General features: G+C 31.4%; 1 protein-coding gene across 2 annotated transcripts; it reads right to left on the bottom strand.

Moving 5' to 3' along the window:
• Nucleotides 1-3,760: 3,760 nt before the first annotated feature.
• On the bottom strand, nucleotides 3,761-16,895 carry ktub (Tub domain-containing protein ktub). Of its 2 annotated transcripts, none has more exons than XM_088276035.1 (8): nucleotides 16,699-16,895; nucleotides 16,408-16,510; nucleotides 12,570-12,659; nucleotides 9,104-9,327; nucleotides 7,927-8,113; nucleotides 6,165-6,367; nucleotides 5,309-5,529; nucleotides 3,761-4,247 (listed from the first exon to the last, which is right to left on the bottom strand). In XM_088276035.1, the coding sequence occupies exons 1-8, from the start codon at nucleotides 16,738-16,740 to the stop codon at nucleotides 4,064-4,066; spliced, it is 1,254 nt and encodes a 417-aa protein (XP_088132161.1). In that variant the 5' UTR covers nucleotides 16,741-16,895; the 3' UTR covers nucleotides 3,761-4,063. The 2 variants fall into 2 exon arrangements, with proteins under 2 accessions (XP_088132161.1, XP_088132160.1); XM_088276034.1 differs by having other exon boundaries at nucleotides 16,384-16,510; nucleotides 16,699-16,892.
• Between the last annotated feature and the right edge of the window lie 2,536 nt (nucleotides 16,896-19,431).

Genomic DNA, 19,431 nt, shown 5'->3' with positions numbered 1-19,431 from the left:
TTATTGCATTGGCCCTGAGTTTCTGGATTTCATACCTCACTCCATAATAACTCTTAGTCGATCATATTATCCACAAGAAATAAAATATATTGAATACTTTAAAAAATTAAACCTAAATTTGTGCAACATATAACTTTGGAAAATTATCACAATTGTACTTCAGTGTTTTCTTTTTTAAATAAAAATATTTGTGTTGATAATATTTTTACACAAATATTTCAATCTCGTAGGTATAAGCCACCCGTTATCAAAAATTGGAATCAAATTGTGTTCAAGCGGGTTTGAACCCGGTAACTTGGATTCTGCAACGCTAACCATGGAACCACAAACTGGCTCATACATTTTCACAGTTTATATATTTTTGTGATTTTACTAGTTTTCCAAAGTTATAGCTATTCATAAAAATATCTAAAAATACAAAATTACAAAATAAATGACTAATTAAAATTACAATGTTAAATTAAATTTAGCAAATCAGAAAGTGAAGACAGCTCAGGGGGGAATATTATAATTGTGTATGTGAAAATATTAATATTTTTATTAATTTATTTCAAATTTGTCTAAATAATCCCACTTATAAGCTCACATTTATATAATGTACATAAATATAATATAAATACATATCTGATTTCAACGCAGGCACATTCAATTATTTGTAATATTATGTTTAAGTATCTACCTAATATAAATATATATACACACATCAATTTCAAAACGTTTTTACCTATGGGAATGTGACATTAATTCACAACAAAATACAATAGGAATAAAAATACTTGTCTTTGAAAATACATGGCTATACACAAATAATAACTATAGGTACTATAAGCATATTTTATAGTGAACAAATGGCTGGAGGAGACTTTTCTGACTATTAATTCATGCATTTATGTGTAGATAAAATATATTTTGAAAATATAAGAAATTAAACAATTATTTACTAGAGTTTAGATAATACATTGTGTATTTTATAAATACAGGATAAATAATTATCTCAAAGGAATATTAAAAAAAAAAGTAAACAAATCATTACCAAGTTTAGATAAAAATAAATAGTAAAATTGCTTTTAAAAATATAAGTTACGTATAAAATGGATCATAAACATTTTTGAAGTTTTTATTACAAAATTTTTCATTATTTATTTTCCTCAACTTCATCACGATAGTAACAATAAAATACTTTCGACAAATTTTACTAATAAAAACTTGATCTTACCGGGAAATGGTCAATATGTGTTTTCGATTGAGGGTTAAAATTTATAAATGAAATAAATAATTATTACCGGGACGATCCAAGACAAATTAAAAATGGCTGTAAACATTTACAGATCATATTTCAATGATACAACAAATAGCATGATGAGGAAAAACCAGAATTCTCATTTTTCTAAATTACATAACTAATTGTTTAAAAAAATCTACACACACTATGTAATATTTAATATTTATTTAATTGTATATATATAAAAATCCATTGAGCATATATTTGTGGCTTACATTGACACTAAATTTGTGCACCGAACTGTGCAAAATACAAACTTTACGTCACAGACTTATGCATTTCTTATAAATGGAATGTGGATTTTCACAAATTGTTCAATACATATTATGAAATAAATATACATATTTTTTTTATTCATTCCATCACAAATGCAAGACAAATGCAATTCCCCCTACACAATATCTGCTTGCATCACATTACAAAAAACATCCTCAACTATGCTGGGCAATTCCCTCCTAAAATCAACATTAAATTTGCAGAGAAAAGGAATATTTTCATTTTTTTGCGATTCTTTGATTACCATTTTATTTTATCTGAAATAATCGCATCCAATTAGGTTTTTATACACTTAAAATTTATTTAATGAATGTATGTATATATGCATTTGATATTTAAATAATACCTAATTTATTTGGTTACTATGTATTTCAATAATTTTGGTGTGAGAAGAAACATTTAGTACACATACATATTACAATATTTAAACATATTTTTTTTATAAATATCAACAGCAACGTAAACTCTAATTGAAAAATCGTTAAATTAAAGGCACTGAAATTAAAGAAGAAAAATATTTACTTTTTTTTTATCAAAAATAACAAAAAAATTGTTCATTCATAAAAAAATTCGCAAGGAACATATTTCATGATCAAATCCTCAATGGTTTGTTTTTTTTTGTTTTCATAATTACATTTATATAAAAATAATTATTTTTAATTTTAAAATGTTTTGGTGATTTTTTAAATTCTTTTTTTGGGGAAAAATATACCCATGCTCATGTGATGCAAATGTATATAATACAATATATCAATTTAGAACTACATATGTATTCATTTTTTTTATTCTTTCAATATTAATGAAAATTTAAAGAAACTTATGTATGTAATAAAAAATTTCAATTAATGATTTAAAATTCATTTTAATACATAAAATCTCTTTCAGATATTTTGAAATTGAAAATCACCAATAATTTTCATTTATAGTTCAATAATATTACATCACCTATGTAATACATATATGTACACAAGATGTATGAAGCAAAAATGCCACTTTGCAATAATTATTATTTTGGAGTATATAAATGATAATTATATTTTAATTAATACATATACATATAATAATACATATATTTCATGCGAAGTATACATTTTGTCCGCCTTTGTATTGTAATGGTCAGCACGCTCGGCTACCGTTCTGGAGGTCCTGGGTTCGATTCCCAGGGGGGTCAAATAAATTTAAGTGATTTTTTCACTCTAATATTTATTCAATATTACCCTGGACTGGTACCTGAAGCGGAGAGCTGATCACCTTTCCTTCGTGTGTTTACGATCAAGATAACACTGCGTATATATGATGCAGTGCCCTATGCACCATTGGGGTGCGGATAAGGGGTTAGAGAGAGATACATTTTTAAAAAAATTCCAAATGAGGGATTTTTTTTGCCTTGTTACCTCACATACATACATTTAAATTAAGGTTTTTTAATTATTTTTGGTTTGTTGATATTGAATTATAAATATTAGTATTTGAGAAATAATTTTTAAGTAAGAAGCTCCAAAATAAAGAACAAAATGTTATTGGCTGTTTCAATTAATGACATTGTTACAAATATTTACAATAAATATATACGAGAAATCAAAGAGTTGACAAATTTTGGATAGTAAAAAATATATACATATAATATTCATTGTAAAAAAATCTAAGAATGTAAATTTAGTGACCAGCACATACATAATACAATGAGATTAATCTTCCCAATGATAAAAAGCGATAAAAATCAATCAGTAGATTCCAGACCAATTACATGTGATTACATTAATACTTTTAGCTAGATCAACAGTCAATAGTAGTAAATATAACATTATTAGTACACTATAATTCAATAAGTGGTGGAACTGAGTTAAAATACGAAAAAAGAGTAGTAAAAAGAATAGCTAATGTTAACTAAAGTACGGAATAAAGCATACATGAATGTGTTCGTTTTTTATTATCTTGTTTATTTAGGCACATAGATGTTTGGGAACAGTTAAAATTAGAGAATTAATATAAAAATATAATAATTTAGTAAAGCATGTTTAGTCTGTGTTCAAATGCATGAAAGTTTGTAATGATTAGTACATACTTATACATTTCAAAGACAAAATCTCATTTTAACTGACAACTGAATATTCATTCTTTGAATGATAGGAATCATTGAACATAATACATAATAATATAAAATCTAGCTAAACAAAAAAACCTTTTTGATATTGCATTTGCTTTTTTTCCGAGTTGAAATTATATTTTTTTAATTAATTATCCAATTTTAACAAGATTTCAATTCGATTATAAACTGCAAATATAGCAGTCAAGAATTACATAATAAAATCATGTAAAAAAACAGTTTCATAAATAAACATTCTTAAAATAAATAATTGAAAAGGCCTGCTGTTTAACATAAACCACATTTCATTCCACCACTATTATATTACATTAGCCTCTCGAAATGCGTACTTTTTCTCTGCACGGAACCTGAGAATCTTATTACAATAATAATACTTAGCATCTTATGGTTTTTGGCCATCACTCGCAAGCTAACTTCCCATCAAAACTGCTGAGCGCTATTGCGAACGCCTGAAGAGCACAAAGTGGGTACCGATAATCCATTGTGAACACATCCTCGGAGATCCTACCAAACTGCATGACAACATAGTCGGAATCGGAGTCGTGAACAATTTGGAAGTTCTTAACACTGGCTTGAGTCACTCTGTAAAAAAAAAGGTTTCACATATGTTTTTTAGGTTATTAAACTGACTGTCTTAGTATCTCTTACTTCCTCGACTACATACATCTAATCGTACGGTCAACTGGACTCCTTAAGTAGACTCCTGTTGAAAACAGATCTTAGGATCCAATTCATTTGTAATAATTTGTTCATAATCTCAATTATGCCAAATATGCATATATTTAACACTTTCATTGCAAAATATTTTCAAGTAATTTGATAAGGTTTTCAAATAATGTCTAAAATATATAATAAAACTGATAGTGTTAGGAATGTGGGTATGTTGGTGACAACAACAAAGCTGCAATCGTGGGCATACCCACAAAGTCTGGCAAGGGCATTCTAGATTAGTCTCTCCTAGAAACCAGTCGCTCAATTAGCTATCTAATAATACTCATTTCGCTCACTCCTTTCAACAATGACATATATCGAAAAAACTTGATTTTTCAGGAGATCGTTTTTGTTTAAAAATATAATACAATGTATTAAAAATATACTTCAAGCCACTTATTGAACTTTTTACTGTGTAACAGATTTTTTTAGGTAAAACCTGAAGGTTTTTTCTCCATTTGAAAAATATTTAGTATATTTAAAAAAATTATTAAACAATACTTTTCTTCAAAATGCAAAAACAACACATTCTGCCCTGTAGCGGGTAAATATTAAGTTAAAAATATACCGCTTTTGCTGGGATATAGTACATTTTCTGGGCATTCCAAAACTGAAAATTGTCGATTATCGATATATGACGTTGTTAAAAGGAGTGAGCGATTTGTAATAAATCAAAGTCCAAGTACTAGCGAGTTATTACTAACCATCTTCCAGCACCTTACCAACAGATAGAAACAAATTTAAAAAGGCTAAAATGATTTTTTTTAAAGGGAATATGTATTTAGGAGTTCCTTGTTCTTATTTTAGTGTTTCCTGAATGTTTTTTCAAGGCATTTGATGAATACATTATGGTCGTAGAAGTTACTATTTGAGATTTTTCTTAAAGCTCCTTGCAAATGCTAAGAGACCCGTATTGTCCCGTATATATTTACCTGCCATGGAAGTTGAGAACGTAGGACTGCGTGTCGTCATTCCAGACGGGGGTCTTGTTGTGCAGCTCGATGAGGTCGTCCGTGTTCTTGGTCTTCCAGCGTTCCAGCAGCGACTCGGAGTCGTCGCTTGGGCAGATCGCCACGCGCTGCCGATCCAGCGTCATGCCGGGTAGCAGCACCGTCATCTTTCGGGGGCCCTTGAATCCCAACACGTTGGTGTCCTGCAGAGATACATTACATACAAATAACCATCAAATTTAATACACTCAGACCTCTATATTAACTAGTTGGTAAATCATAGTATAACAAAACTTTTTAATATGTAAAATTCTTGATTCAAATACAAGTTATACATATAATTTTATTATCAAATTGCGTATATAAGAAAACATTCAAAACTTCACTTAAATATAATATTTTTTATTACATTCAAATTCTTGGAAAAAACTGAAAACTGGGAATCAAAATGTACATAAAAGATTGTAAGTATGATATTTTGAAAAAACCATGTGATTAAAAATTATCCCAAAGAAGTAAGGATGAAAATCTTGCAATCTGCTTACAACATTTTAAGGAAAATTCAAGGGATGTTAAATTTACTGAAATGAAAACATTAAAACATTTAAATTTGCTTCTTCGAATAGCTTTTTGTAGTTTTTATTGACTTCACAGATTGAATTTTAACTATATATCCGTTTATTCTGGCAAAAAAAAAACATTGTGTATATATATCACTCTGTGGCTTTTTAGAGTACAGTTGAGAAAAACAAGAAAGAACCTCTGTGATTCATCTTCAATCCATCAAGCCAAAGGAAAGGCCTGAATGATTTCCAAAGTGAACAAAATGTATACTCACATATACCACGGCGGCCAGTTCTTGTCGGCAATGGACCTGGTCTCCGCCTTTCCGGAATGCCTTTCCATTATCGTACACTGTGAAAGCGGTGCCCAGGAGGTTGGAACGCAGCTTGCCCGTGTAGCTCTCTGCGTTGCGCGTGAGGTCCGTCGGATCGGTGGATATTAAATAATTTGACGTGGCAGATTTCTTCCTTTTTCGTCCTGGAAATATGGTTTATTTAAGCACAGAATAATTTTTTTTGCCCGCCTCCGTGATGTAATGGTCAGCGTGTTTAGCTACCGTGCTGGAGATCGCGGGTTCGATTCCCAGGGGGGGTGAAAATAAATTAGTGATTCTACACTGTAATATTTATTTAATATTACCCTGGACTGGTTCCTGAAGCGCAAGAGTGATCACCTTGCCTTCATGTAAGTAATGATCAACATAACACTGAGTCAATTTGATGCAGTGCCCTATGCACCATAACAGTCGAATTTTGGCAAGAAAATTTATCGGTGCAGGAAATCATCACCAAACAACTGGAAACAGGACTAGCCGAACACTGCTCGTGTTGGTCGATAAAAACAAATACATAAATATATTTGGCTCAAAGAAATCAATACAACCAAGTTGGAATACGATTTGCCCAATCAGCACTCGGAGTCATCAATACAACGCAAACTCATTGCTCGAGTCACGCTCGGGATAAACTGACAACTGGTTAATTGTCTTTATTCATAAAATAATTCAATGAAAATTGTACTACGTAAAGAAAATGTTAACAGAAAGTTGTTTTTGCAAAATTCCCCTATTAATAAAATGGGACAAAATTTTCTGCAAAAAATTCACTTTTGCGCAGAAAAATGTCTGAATTTTGAAACAAAAAAGTATCACGATATTTTGGGTATGTCCAAATTATTGTTTACAAATCTGGGTTTTGTCCACTAGGCAGTTATTCATATTGATATGTCAACATAGATGAAGAAAAATATGGAAGTCTGAAGGTCATTTTATTCAAAATATTATGAAAAAATAACTAATGAAAGTATTCAATATTTTTTTCATAAAATTTTTTAATCATATTTTCTAGCGTGTTCTGGTATGTAAAACAATTTGGGAAAATTTTAACACACATAAGAAGTGTGGTAGTCGATCATGGTTACAATTGTGAATGTTACACATGCATAAAATGATCACTTAAACCAACCTATGATGGGTTTCCACAGTCTACTTTTATCTTTCTTTTGCCAACTCAATGCTTCACTTCCATACATTAGGGTCGGGTAGATCACCACCCCGATCTTTCTTTGCAAATAACCTTCGCTCTCTTCTTCATTCATGCATCGCTTCATCACACCCGCCGATTATTTGGACTCCTGACCTGACCGCTTTCGAGTATTTGAAATACTTGATCATGCCAAGTTTTCCTCGTACTTCCAATGGTTTTTTTTACCAGCCACATTCGCTTTTGTTACCAATCATATTCTTCATCATCTATGTTGAAAAATCAATATGATTCATTCAAAGCCTTTTCCGCACCCCAATGGTGCATAGGGCACTGCATTATAAACACAGTGTTATCTTGATCGTTAACACACAAAGGAAAGGTGATCAGCCTTCCGCTTCAGGTCCAGGGTAATATTGAATAAATATTAGAGAGAAAAAAAATCTATGTTGAAAAATCAATATAAAAAATTAGTTTTTTTTATTTTTGTGAATAATGTAGGTATCTACTTATTGTACACTATGTTTCAAGAGCGTAGAGGTAAGATTAGGTTACCCGCCAGCAGGAACACCTTCTTGGCGTAGTCCCTCTCCAGGTGCAGGAAGTAGGTGGGGTACATGCCGCGGTCCATGCCCTTGCGGTCCCGCGTGATGCGGCACTTATACAGCGCCCCCTGCAGCGCCGGCATCACCACAAACTTCTCCACCGTGCCCTCCACCACGCCCTCCATCTCCGAAGGGTTCTGGGGACAAATATTCAATTGCATCTTGTAATCGGTATGACATGGTATCATTTAGAATATCTTACTTTGATGATGATGATATTTGGAGGATGTGTTTGTAAGAGGCATGATAATGTATGTATGTTTGAATGATTAAATTTTATTTGATTAAAAACAATGAATGATTTTATACAGGGCTTTTTTTCCATGTAAAGCGGTGGAACACAAGTGAAAAAAGGTCCCGAGACCTTTTTTTACCGGATATTTCGTAGTCATACAGGAGAAAGTGACCAAGTGCATTTTTTACAAAAACGTGATCATTGACTATTTGATATCATACTAGCTTAATATTGCCCTGAAAAACATCCCAAAGGATTTTAAACATGGAAGTATAATATATTGACTTGGTAAAAATGACTTGATGTTTATTTTCTTGCCAAGCAAAAGTGACTTAAATGGCCCTCCTGAACATTTTACCTTTTGTTAGTTGGTCACTTTCTCCTGTACGACTACAACATATATTATTCTAATATTCAAAATGAATAAGACGAAACAATGTTTATGCTTACGTAATTACAATCAATATTTATATAATTCATCTAAATTATAAAATATGGTATCGTAATGAATATTAAAATGATATTTAAATAAATTAAAAAAAACAGTTTACAAGTGAATTCTTAGACCTTTTTTGTTTTAAAAAAAAGCCCTGATTTTATATAAACTATTCATTATTTGCGGATTGTTAAAGTATAAAGCTTATTTTAACTAACAAATTCAATGCGTATAAAATAATGTCATATAGATAAACGTAAATTAGCAAAAATTTTAAAACTCTTTTTTAAATTCTACATTCTATTTAAACACCATAAAACAATTATGTGTTTTCAAAACACATAAAACCGTCTATGAATCCTTATTTTTATTTAACCCGTGGTCGCGATGTTTGCATGGACACAAGAGCCGTATTCGACGCACGACACAATGTATTAATAAGGTAATGATCGATACCTCAGTCGTGTTGGAATGCTGGAAGGCCCTTGCGGGCGGGTTGGGCGCGATGGGCGCGCTGTGCACTTCCTCCGCGCTCACGCTCTGCAGCACCCCGCCCTGCGCCACGGGCCTACTCTCTTCGTCCTCCTCTTCATCCAGGGCGTGGTCGTCTCCGGCTCCCGACAGTCCAGTGCGGCCCAACCTCTCCTCTACGCTCATCACCTCTATTTGGTTACCTAAATCTGGAGACATTGCTTCTATCAACACATTTTATCGAGCGAACTCAAACGCTAATTGGTGCTAGTAGCGTGTATTTGTTTAACATATTTTCCAAAAAATTATATAGTATTAATATAATAATAATAAAACCCTTTTCCGCACCCCAATGGTGCATAGGGCACTGCTTCATATGAACACAGTGTTATCTTGATCGTTTACACACGAAGGAAAGGTGATCAGCCCTCCGCTTCAGGTACCAGTCCAGGGTAATATTGAATAAATATTACAGTGAAAAAAAAAATCACTTATATTTATATATAGTATTACTTTACATTAATTGCCTTAAGGAACAAGTTGTTTTCTTAAAAACCGATTGATGCTATAACTGAGTTTTTCAAAATAAGTTATTTTATAAGTTACAAGTTATAACTGTTTGCTGTCACAAATTCACGGTTATCATACATATTTTCAGCTAACAGTTGACCAACACTTGTGATGTTGTGCAGGGCGCAGGTTAAATTTCCGATAGAATCAACATTAATAACAACCACTTTTTATAGTCACAAATCTCCTTTGTTGTTGAAAAATAAAAATAACATTAACATAGAAATACACCTTTTTACGGTATAACTGCCACACATCATTAAGATTTCCATATATGGGTGTTATTTTTTTCTTTTTAAAACATGAAGCAGCAATGTACTATGCATTTTATTTTCTAGCTTTGCATTTTTTAGAGTTTTTTTTTTATTTATTACTGCAGGCTGTGATTGTGAACACAATTGATATACAAATAAGAGGAAGCTCAGCTTTATGACAGGTATTTTGAAATTGGACATTGATACATTGTTTTTTTCAAAAATACAGTTTTTAATGATCAGAAAGTTTATAATATTATCAATATTACAATATCTGGAACTCTTTTTAATTTCTATACACATACAGTAATTGTCATACGGCAAAACTTATTCATTTTCTATGTTTAAAAAATTAAAATAATACAATGTGACGTAGCCATTTGAATCAAAATATAATCGTAACAAGTAATACATAACCAATTTGCGATATTGGATATTTTTAAAAAGATCAATTAATTAACAAGTCATTGGCAATCAATCATTAATCAATTTGAACAAGCAATATCGAGGGGTAACAGAATGATCAAACATGTTTTATCTTTTATCTAGCCAGCAACATATTAAAACAAATTACCTAAAATATCCTGATGCTGATATTGAAAAAGCAACCGTGCGAGTCCATTTGAGGTGATATTTAGACAAGTAAACTGAATATGCGTTACCTAATACTCGCTGTAATATTTTGAATCAATATCACACTTACAGATAAAGTGATATTTAACATGATTTTAAAATGGATTCAAGAAATAGTTTTTTTTAAATGATGGCACTCATTTTCGGGCAGCTTGTAAAAAATAAAAATTTTAATATATTTTTTTTGTTTTTTTTCAGAAATTTTTTTTGACATTTCTATGAAAACTTAACCTTTCAGGAACACAAATTAGTATATATAAAAAGTGGAGATATTGCCAAAACTAGTTGAATAAGTACTCAAAACAAATTGAAAACAAGGTGAAAAGTTAACTTGTATTTTTATTCAAAACTTATATATCATTGTAGAAAATAGTTACTTATGCATGTATAGGAAAAACAAAAAATAATTTAAAAAGTTAAACAAATTGCTCTTTGCTTTATTAGCCTTTATTTGCCCGCGTAATATTTGTTTATTAGCTTAGTCCCAAAAACAGGAAAGTGTGTTGACAGAACAATTTAATGAAGTATGAATTTTATTATGAATAGCGTTAGCATACCTTCTTGAAATTGTGAATATGAAGATATTATATTATTTGAATTCCGGCAGTTACATTACATGTCTGTCTTGAGGTAACCACAGATATGTTAATGACTCACTAAATGGCATTGAGCAAAGTAAACTTTACAGATGACAAAGATGTTTTAACTATTGTTAAATTTTTGCGTAAATAAATTAACATAACTAGAGACCTATTACTCAATGGCCTTGTCAACTGTTTCAGTAGGATGGGGAATATTAGTGACGTAATGCTATTGTTATATTTAATAATATTTTATAAACGTTAGAGTGACATGTAAATGTTTAAGTTGTTGGCACATGAAGAGACGCACGATTCATAATAGAGATGAGCAGTTTTTACTGACTTGAATACTGAAAATGGAAAATCTTATAAATATTCAAGTGTTATTCCAGGAATTAGGTTCCGAAAACTTGAGACAAAGTAGTTGCTCTGATTGCGAAATGAAAGAAAAGACAAATTAAAACCCGGGACAATCATACCTCCCAAAGCAGCTTTACAGGACTACCATAAAAACAGGATTATCTGGGAGAACTGGAATATTTGCCAGCTCTTTTTTATTATAAGATGACACATATATCACTGTGTTAATACAATATAACAAAACGAGTGAAAAATCTTTTTGGAAGAAAAGACATGTGGGTTAATGCTCTCAGGTGGCGTTCTCAAGACGCGTCCCAACCATGTCCATCTTCTCCTTTTAAGGACTTTTTAATGATTCTGCTGCGCTCTTCTCTTCATATCCTCATTCCAGGCAAAGTCATATTATCTTACACCCAATATTTTCTTCAAAAACCTTTTTTCTAAAACTAACTTTTCTATAACTAGTTTTTGCTCTAAGCTTTAGCAAGGTGCCACGACTCGCATCTGTAGAGCAGCACTATCAGGATGCTGGTGTTAAAGAGGTGCCATTTGGTATTGTCAAGCAAAGCAATGAGTCCCAGACATTGCGCATTTTATTGCATTATTTACAGTAAAAATATATATATATATATATATGGAATGAATCTGCATTATGAATCGATTCAAAATAATTATGCCTTCTATGGAGTTTGAAAATGTCAACATAATACAGGAATAAACTATCAATTTTTTTTATTTTTATTTTTTTATTTTTATTTTATTATTAGATTAAAACCAATATTTTTAGCTTTTCCACTTTTTTATTTGACCAGCGACCGGGTTTCGTCGTTACCGACATCATCAGACTGGACATGTCGGTAACGACGAAACCCGGTCGCTGGTCAAATAAAAAAGTGGAAAAGCTAAAAATATTGGTTTTAATCTAATAATAAATTAAAAATGCAATTCCATCACGAAGTGTCAGTGGATAATATAAATCTATTAAACTATCAATTTCTAAATACCTTTTTTTAAAATAATAACGACAAAGGATAAAATATTTTTACAACTTACCATCATATGTTGATATTCTATTTGTTTGCAAGGGAATAACTTGATCTGGGTTTACAGGTGACATCATAAACTGCATTGGTCCATCGTAACCTGGAAGAAAATATCATATTATGACTTGGTGACAATAGAAATAACAATAATAGGTGACAATAGGTGCCGGGTTGTGGTTCTGTGGTTAGTGTCGCGGACTCTTAAGTCAGATTTTTCTCGGTTCAAACCCACTCTACCACAATTTGATACCTATTTCTAATAATGAGCCACTTACGGTCACAGAAATAGTATGAAATTGAAATATTTGTGTAAAAAATAAAAACACAAATATTTCTCTAAAAAAAAAATTAAAAAAAGAATGTACTGTACATAAGTTTGACCAGCAAAAAGTGGACTAACATTGCCAGGTTATAAATGATACACCAGAGAACACTGGTCTAAATCACGTTAGCAAGTTTTTATCGATTGTTGCGCAGTATGATCGATAATCCTGAAATTATCCAGAACATTGGTCTGTATGTTCCCGATCGTTACCTAAGACAGCGTCGGCATAGATTGTTTCACATTCCTATACACAGGACCAACCTGCCGATGGTTATGCCTGTAGGAAGAGCTACCGCTATGTTGAACAATATCTCATTAGATATTGATCTGTTCCATGTGTCTGAAGGAGTTTTCCAAAGCGGGATTCTTCTACACCTTTAGCAATAGTATTCTTCCATATTTTCAATTTTAATGTATACGCTTTAAATTTTAAGTTTGTAATGTGCACGTTAATTGTAAATAAATTGAATTAAATTGAATAAGTGTAAACACATCTGGTCAATATATTCAATTTTTACTACATATTGCTATCAAATTTGTATTTTACTTTTATATTTGTTGGGCTTTTATTCTTCCAGACCATATTATCAACCATGATAATTCTACTAGTCTGATGATGTTACTGTAGCAATGAAACTAGTTATTTGTCAACAAAACAGGCAAAATAAACGATCAACCTGCCTTATAATGATTGACAATTAGAGTTACTGTTTTTTTTCTAATGATTTTTTTCAAAGCAATTTACTCTAATAGGGCAATTTAAAGGTAACATAAATAGATGACATAAAAAGTGGCTTATTTTAATGAAAAACACTTAATACCAAGTTCCATTAATCGATTTGTAAAAACACAAGTAATGTTAGTCTATTAATACAGAATGATATTTTTTAATAAATGGTTAATGACTACATTAAGGTATTAAAAAAGATTACAAATAGTAGTCACCAAAAAACTACATTAAATAAAATTGAATGCGTATTAACCAAAGGTCATAATGTATTGAGGAAAAGAGACAGAACATAAATAAAAACATGTCTACGTAGGTGTATACATTCTATTAATCAATTAAAACTTGTTTTCCTCATCTTTTAATAGTTTTGTTATTATACTGAGCAAAAAATAGAGATAACTTTAAAATGTTAAGGAAAAAATACCAGATACCGTTTTTACTTGAGAATGCAATTTGTTGTTACTTGAATATGCCAAAGTTTTCTATATTTATATTTTATTTATACATATTTTATAATTTTTTCACTTTTTTATTTCATATAATTACATGATTTTTTAAAATAATTTCATTAATATTTGATAGACATTTCTACGATGAATAATCTTAAAATTAGTTATGCTGTTCTCTCCAATAAAGAGACTAAGCTCTTGTGCTTGGAGAGGGACTTAAACTCATTATTTATTGTTTATGCTTATGAGACATATAATAGTTTTTTTGTATTTCATTTTGTGTGTTTTTATTTTGATTGACATGTACATTAGGCATTTAATCAATTTTTTAGAATTAGAATTTCTTCAAATCTTTTTTTATATCTGTAGGAAGGTTATTGAAGTATTTGGTTCCCAAATATTTAAAGTTCTGTTGTATTTGTTCTACATGCAGACATGATGATTAGATCTCCATTTTAGATGCCAGGCTAGAGTAAAATTATTATTATTGTTATTATAAATACTTAATAAATATCAGACCGAAATATTCATCGGTATTTATTTTGAACCCCCTCAGAAACGAACCTGGGACCTCATACATGGTTACCAAAATGCACTAACCACTACACTATGGAGGTGGACAAATTGAGTATTTAATAATGTGAATAATAATGTAAAAATACATCAACAAACTAGGCTTAAAATTACAATGAATAAGGAAACACCTGTTTTTATATCACTTGAGTTTTATTAAAGACTACTAGTTTCGGAAGCTATATTTTATATTAATATTGTATATTTTAGTTATTATTCAGACCTGACGTTGGAAGTTTAGCTTCCGAAACTAGTAGTCTTTAATAAAACTCAAGTGGTATAAAAACCAATGTTTCTTTAATCATCGTAACATGTCTTACCACAAAGTTAATGCCGAAACAATATATAAAATAGGCTTAAAATTTGTGAATAAATTAAACGATCAATCAATTGATTTAACAAATTGTGAATAAAATAAATAAACAAACAGCAAAGAAGTGTCAAAGAAAGACAAAACAATTTAGCCTATGGATGTGCAAGTGTAGTGGAGTATAACTAATTATTGGATGATGTAATTACAGGGTAATACAACGTGGTAGGAATTGTATAATCAATATTCTCAAAGTACTAAACAAGTACCTATTCTAAAAATAACTAAGGAATTATATGTGCACATAATATTAAAGTATGTTGAAACATTGTGGCCATGGTCGATGCATAAATACCTACACGCTCAGATTGAGTGAACATGTTTTGAAGAAAATAGGTTCACTCAACCTGAATAACTTTGAACACTTTTGTATTCGTTCTGCAATTACTCACCTGTATGCAGAACTATTCCAACTCATATCGCTGACTCCTTTCAACAACGTCATATATCAAAAAAAATTTTTTTTCAGAGGATCATTTTTACAGTTTAAAAATAGAATAAAATGTATTAATAATAAATATCAAGCCACTTATTGAACTTTTTACTGTGCAACAGATCTTTTTAGGTAAAACCTGAACCATGTTTTTTCTCCATTTGAAAAATATTTAGTATATTTTAAAAAAAAATTAAACAATAACTTTTCTTCAAAATGCAAAAACAACACTTTCTGCCCTGTAGCGGGTAAATATTAAGTTTAAAATGTGCCGCTTTTGCTGGGATATAGTACATTTTTTGGGCATTCTGAAAACACGCACAACTGAAAATTTACGATTTTTGATATATGATGTTGTTGAAAGGAGTGAGCGATATAACAAAATTTTACAGAGAAGACAATTAGGCTTTCGTTAGCAAGTTCTCTCAATCAGCAAGCAGTACTTTCTTTTGAATATTTAATTTAATGTTTAAATAGCTATGTATTTCAGTTCAAGATCTTTCTGCATGACAAAATCAGTAGCATAAAGAACACAATACATTAATAAAGATGAAATTTACTTGTATGTTACATAGGATACTTCTCCATTCAGGCGGCAAATTATATTTTTTTAATAGATTTATAATCAAAACACAATTCATGATTTTATTTATGATTTATGATATCAATAAAAGTCCTTAAGTTGACTAAAATTAACGTTTAAACATAATATTTCAAAAATAATCTTTATTCAATGTGCACAGTACTACTCTTTCATAAAATTTATATTGACATGAAGTAGAAAAAACATAACTTGATTCAAATACCACTAAAACATGGACGAGTCTAATTTAAAAAAAAAAAGATGAACAGAATCCATAAAGATTAATTAATGGTAATAATAAAACAATGTCAAATTTAAAAAAAAAGCAAAACAACAAACCAAACAAAAAAAATTATATTACCATGTAACTCTCTATTTCTTGTACCTGAAGTAGGTCTGTGTTTGCCCGAAGACACGCGGAGATCATTTGCCTGGACCATTCCAACATTTTGCCTTTTCTGCCTCATCTTTTGCTCCATTAATTGCCTCTGTAAACAAATTAGAAAAAACACACCCCTATTTTACTTCCAACAATTAATAATGTACGAGGAATTGCTAAGACTTGACGAATAAACGACATCGCCGAATATAGGTTGCTATGAAATGTTAAGAATGTCACCCAATCGATTTGTATTGTGATAATTTCTGTGTTTGAATAATTGATTGGGCCACTTACTTGCTGTTCCATTTTTTGATCTCGCAAATTAAGGGATGTCATTATGAATAAAACTATATTAAAACGACGCAGTCTTCAGCACTTATACATTAGTAAAATGATTTTAAATTCATCACAAGCACTCACATCGCGGTAAATACACCGTCAATTGTTTATTATATATTTTTAGCCGTTCCCAACAATTCACCACAAAATAAAACTGAATATTTTGAGCACCACCGTTACCAAGGTAGTTGACGAATGACTAGAATACTTCTTCCATTATTAAATTGATTCACGCCATTATAACTCTTATGGACGTTTTTATATGATTATTTTTTGTATACATCAGCCTATAAAAATAATGTAGTACCTACTTACTATTTACTTTTTTTTTTAAATTAGGTACCTTACATCCGAGTGACTGAAATCGAGCTACGGCTTATACAACACCGCTTATCATCGTTCTAGTAAGGCTTCGACTGTATAAGTCTTATATTCCTATACCTACTCCTGAGTGGATTTACTTTTTATGTAGCTTATTTACTTTTACTTAGCATTTCATGTAATTCATGAGTGAAAATTTTAGTCAATACACTTACTTTTAATTTACCTCTCCCAGGCTGCGGATCGGTACCGGTCCATGGATCAAATGATACCAAGCCGTCAAAAGACCTGTTAAAAAAATACGCAAAAAAACGATTCTTTTGCCATTTCCGACATCCTATCTGTTGACGGGAATAGGGAAGGATGCAAAGAGAACAAAGATTAACTTTTAATTGAGTTTATTTAATAACAATATACGTGTTTTTCTAATCGACCGACCACTGTCGTAGATCCTCTTATTCGCTCTGCGCCGCTCTCTTGCGCACCTCTGCTTGCTTACATCCGACGCCCACAGATGGCGGTATACAATGTTTTCATTGCTTATCTAACACCCCCCCTCAATGAAAAATCCATTAAAAAAAATAATAAACACCCGTATACTACATATTACAAATTTTCTTTAGCAAATACTGAGCCCTAACTTTGTTAACAATCTTTGTACAAATATCTGCAATTTGCTCGTTGGTTTTAATATAATTTAACACTACCGACCCATCTTCAACTTTCTCCTTGATAAAATGATATCTTATATCGATATGTTTGAGTCTCTGCGTCCCTGCATTCAATGCAGACTTGATCGCACCTTGGTTATCTTCAAATATTAAAATCTTTCCTGTAATGTTAATTTCAAAATCATCCAATACTCCCCTTATCCAACACGCTTGTGCGCAAGCGATGCTCAAGGCAATATATTCAGCTTCAGTAGATGACAAACTGACGCTTTGCTGTTTCTTGGATGCCCAACTTATGCAACCATTAAACACTTTAAAAATATATCCTGTCGTGGATTTCCGATCCGTTTTATCGCCTGCCCAATCTGCATCTACATATCCTTCCAAATAACAATTAGAATCAGCAGTATATATTAATTTAACATCAAGGGTGGCTCTAACATATCGCAGTACTCGTTTTAAGGCTTTATACAAATCAGAAGATGCTTTGCTCTGAAATCTAGCCAACTTGTTAGTAATAAAACACAAATCTGGTCTTGTCCCTACAGCTGCGTACATCAAATTTCCGATAATCTGTCTACACTTGTGCTCAATCTCTGCACTCTCCGACTTTTCTCTTATTAGATTTTCAAAAATCATACCTGAGTCACAGCATGTTGCTGCTCCGTTACAGTCACTCATGTTGAATTTTTCCAGTACTTTTTCTAAATATAATTTTTGGTCTAGAATTGTAACACCCTTTGTAACATCTTGGCTTACTCTAATTCCCAGATAATAATTCACCTTACCCAAGTCTTTAATCTCGAATTTGCTCTTCAATTCGTTCTTAATTTTAACAACGTGTTTCACATCATTTCCTGCTATAAGAATATCGTCAACATACACTAGTAAGTAAGTTTTAACCTCACATTTCGTGTATATGTACAAACAATAATCGTTTTTAGAACGCACAAACATCTGTTCTAGTAATACAGAATTTAACTCCTCATACCAATATTTTGGTGACTTTTTTAGACCGTATAAGGATTTGTTTAATTTTACAATTTGTTTGTCAGGATTTTCCGGTTGTTCTGGTAACCACATGAAAACTTCTTCTTCTATTTTACCGTACAAAAATGCGCCTTTTACATCCAACTGTTGTACCTCTAGTTTGAACTTATTTGCCACACACATAAAAATTCTAAAAGTCTCTAATCTCGCGACCGGTGCATAAATTTCGCCCAACTCATCACTATTTTGCATAAAACCTCGCGCCACAATACGCGCTTTAAATTGTTTCTCGCCTTCGCTATTTGTCTTAATTTTAAAAACCCACTTTGAATCAATCGCGCACTTATCACTTGGAAGTTTATTTAAAACAGTCCACACTTTATTTTTCTTTATTGTTGCAAGTTCCTCTTCCATTGCTGCCTTCCAGTGCGTTGCATTGACTCCGTCGATGGCTTCTTGAAATGTTGTTGGTTCGATGTCAAATCTCTCGGATGTGAAGTAGGTCACATAATCGCGTAGCCAACTGGGTTGCTGTCTTCGTCTTTTGTTGACTTCTGCCCCTTCCGTTTGTCCTTGCTCCTCGTCTTCATTGTCTTCTCCATCAGTAATGTTGTCAACAGTTGTTTCTTCTTCTTCTGCAATGTCACCTGCGTCGATTGTTGCTCGAATCTCTTGAAGTTTTGGCTCTTCCTTATTGCTCTCGTTG

Source organism: Brachycentrus maculatus, unplaced genomic scaffold (genome assembly GCF_059751285.1).
Source record: "Brachycentrus maculatus isolate JH-2025_06_01 unplaced genomic scaffold, ASM5975128v1 h1tg001124l, whole genome shotgun sequence".
In the NCBI taxonomy this organism is placed as follows: Eukaryota; Metazoa; Arthropoda; class Insecta; order Trichoptera; family Brachycentridae; genus Brachycentrus; species Brachycentrus maculatus.
Note: the sequence above shows the minus strand (reverse complement) of the source record. Positions and strands in the feature narration are given on the sequence as shown.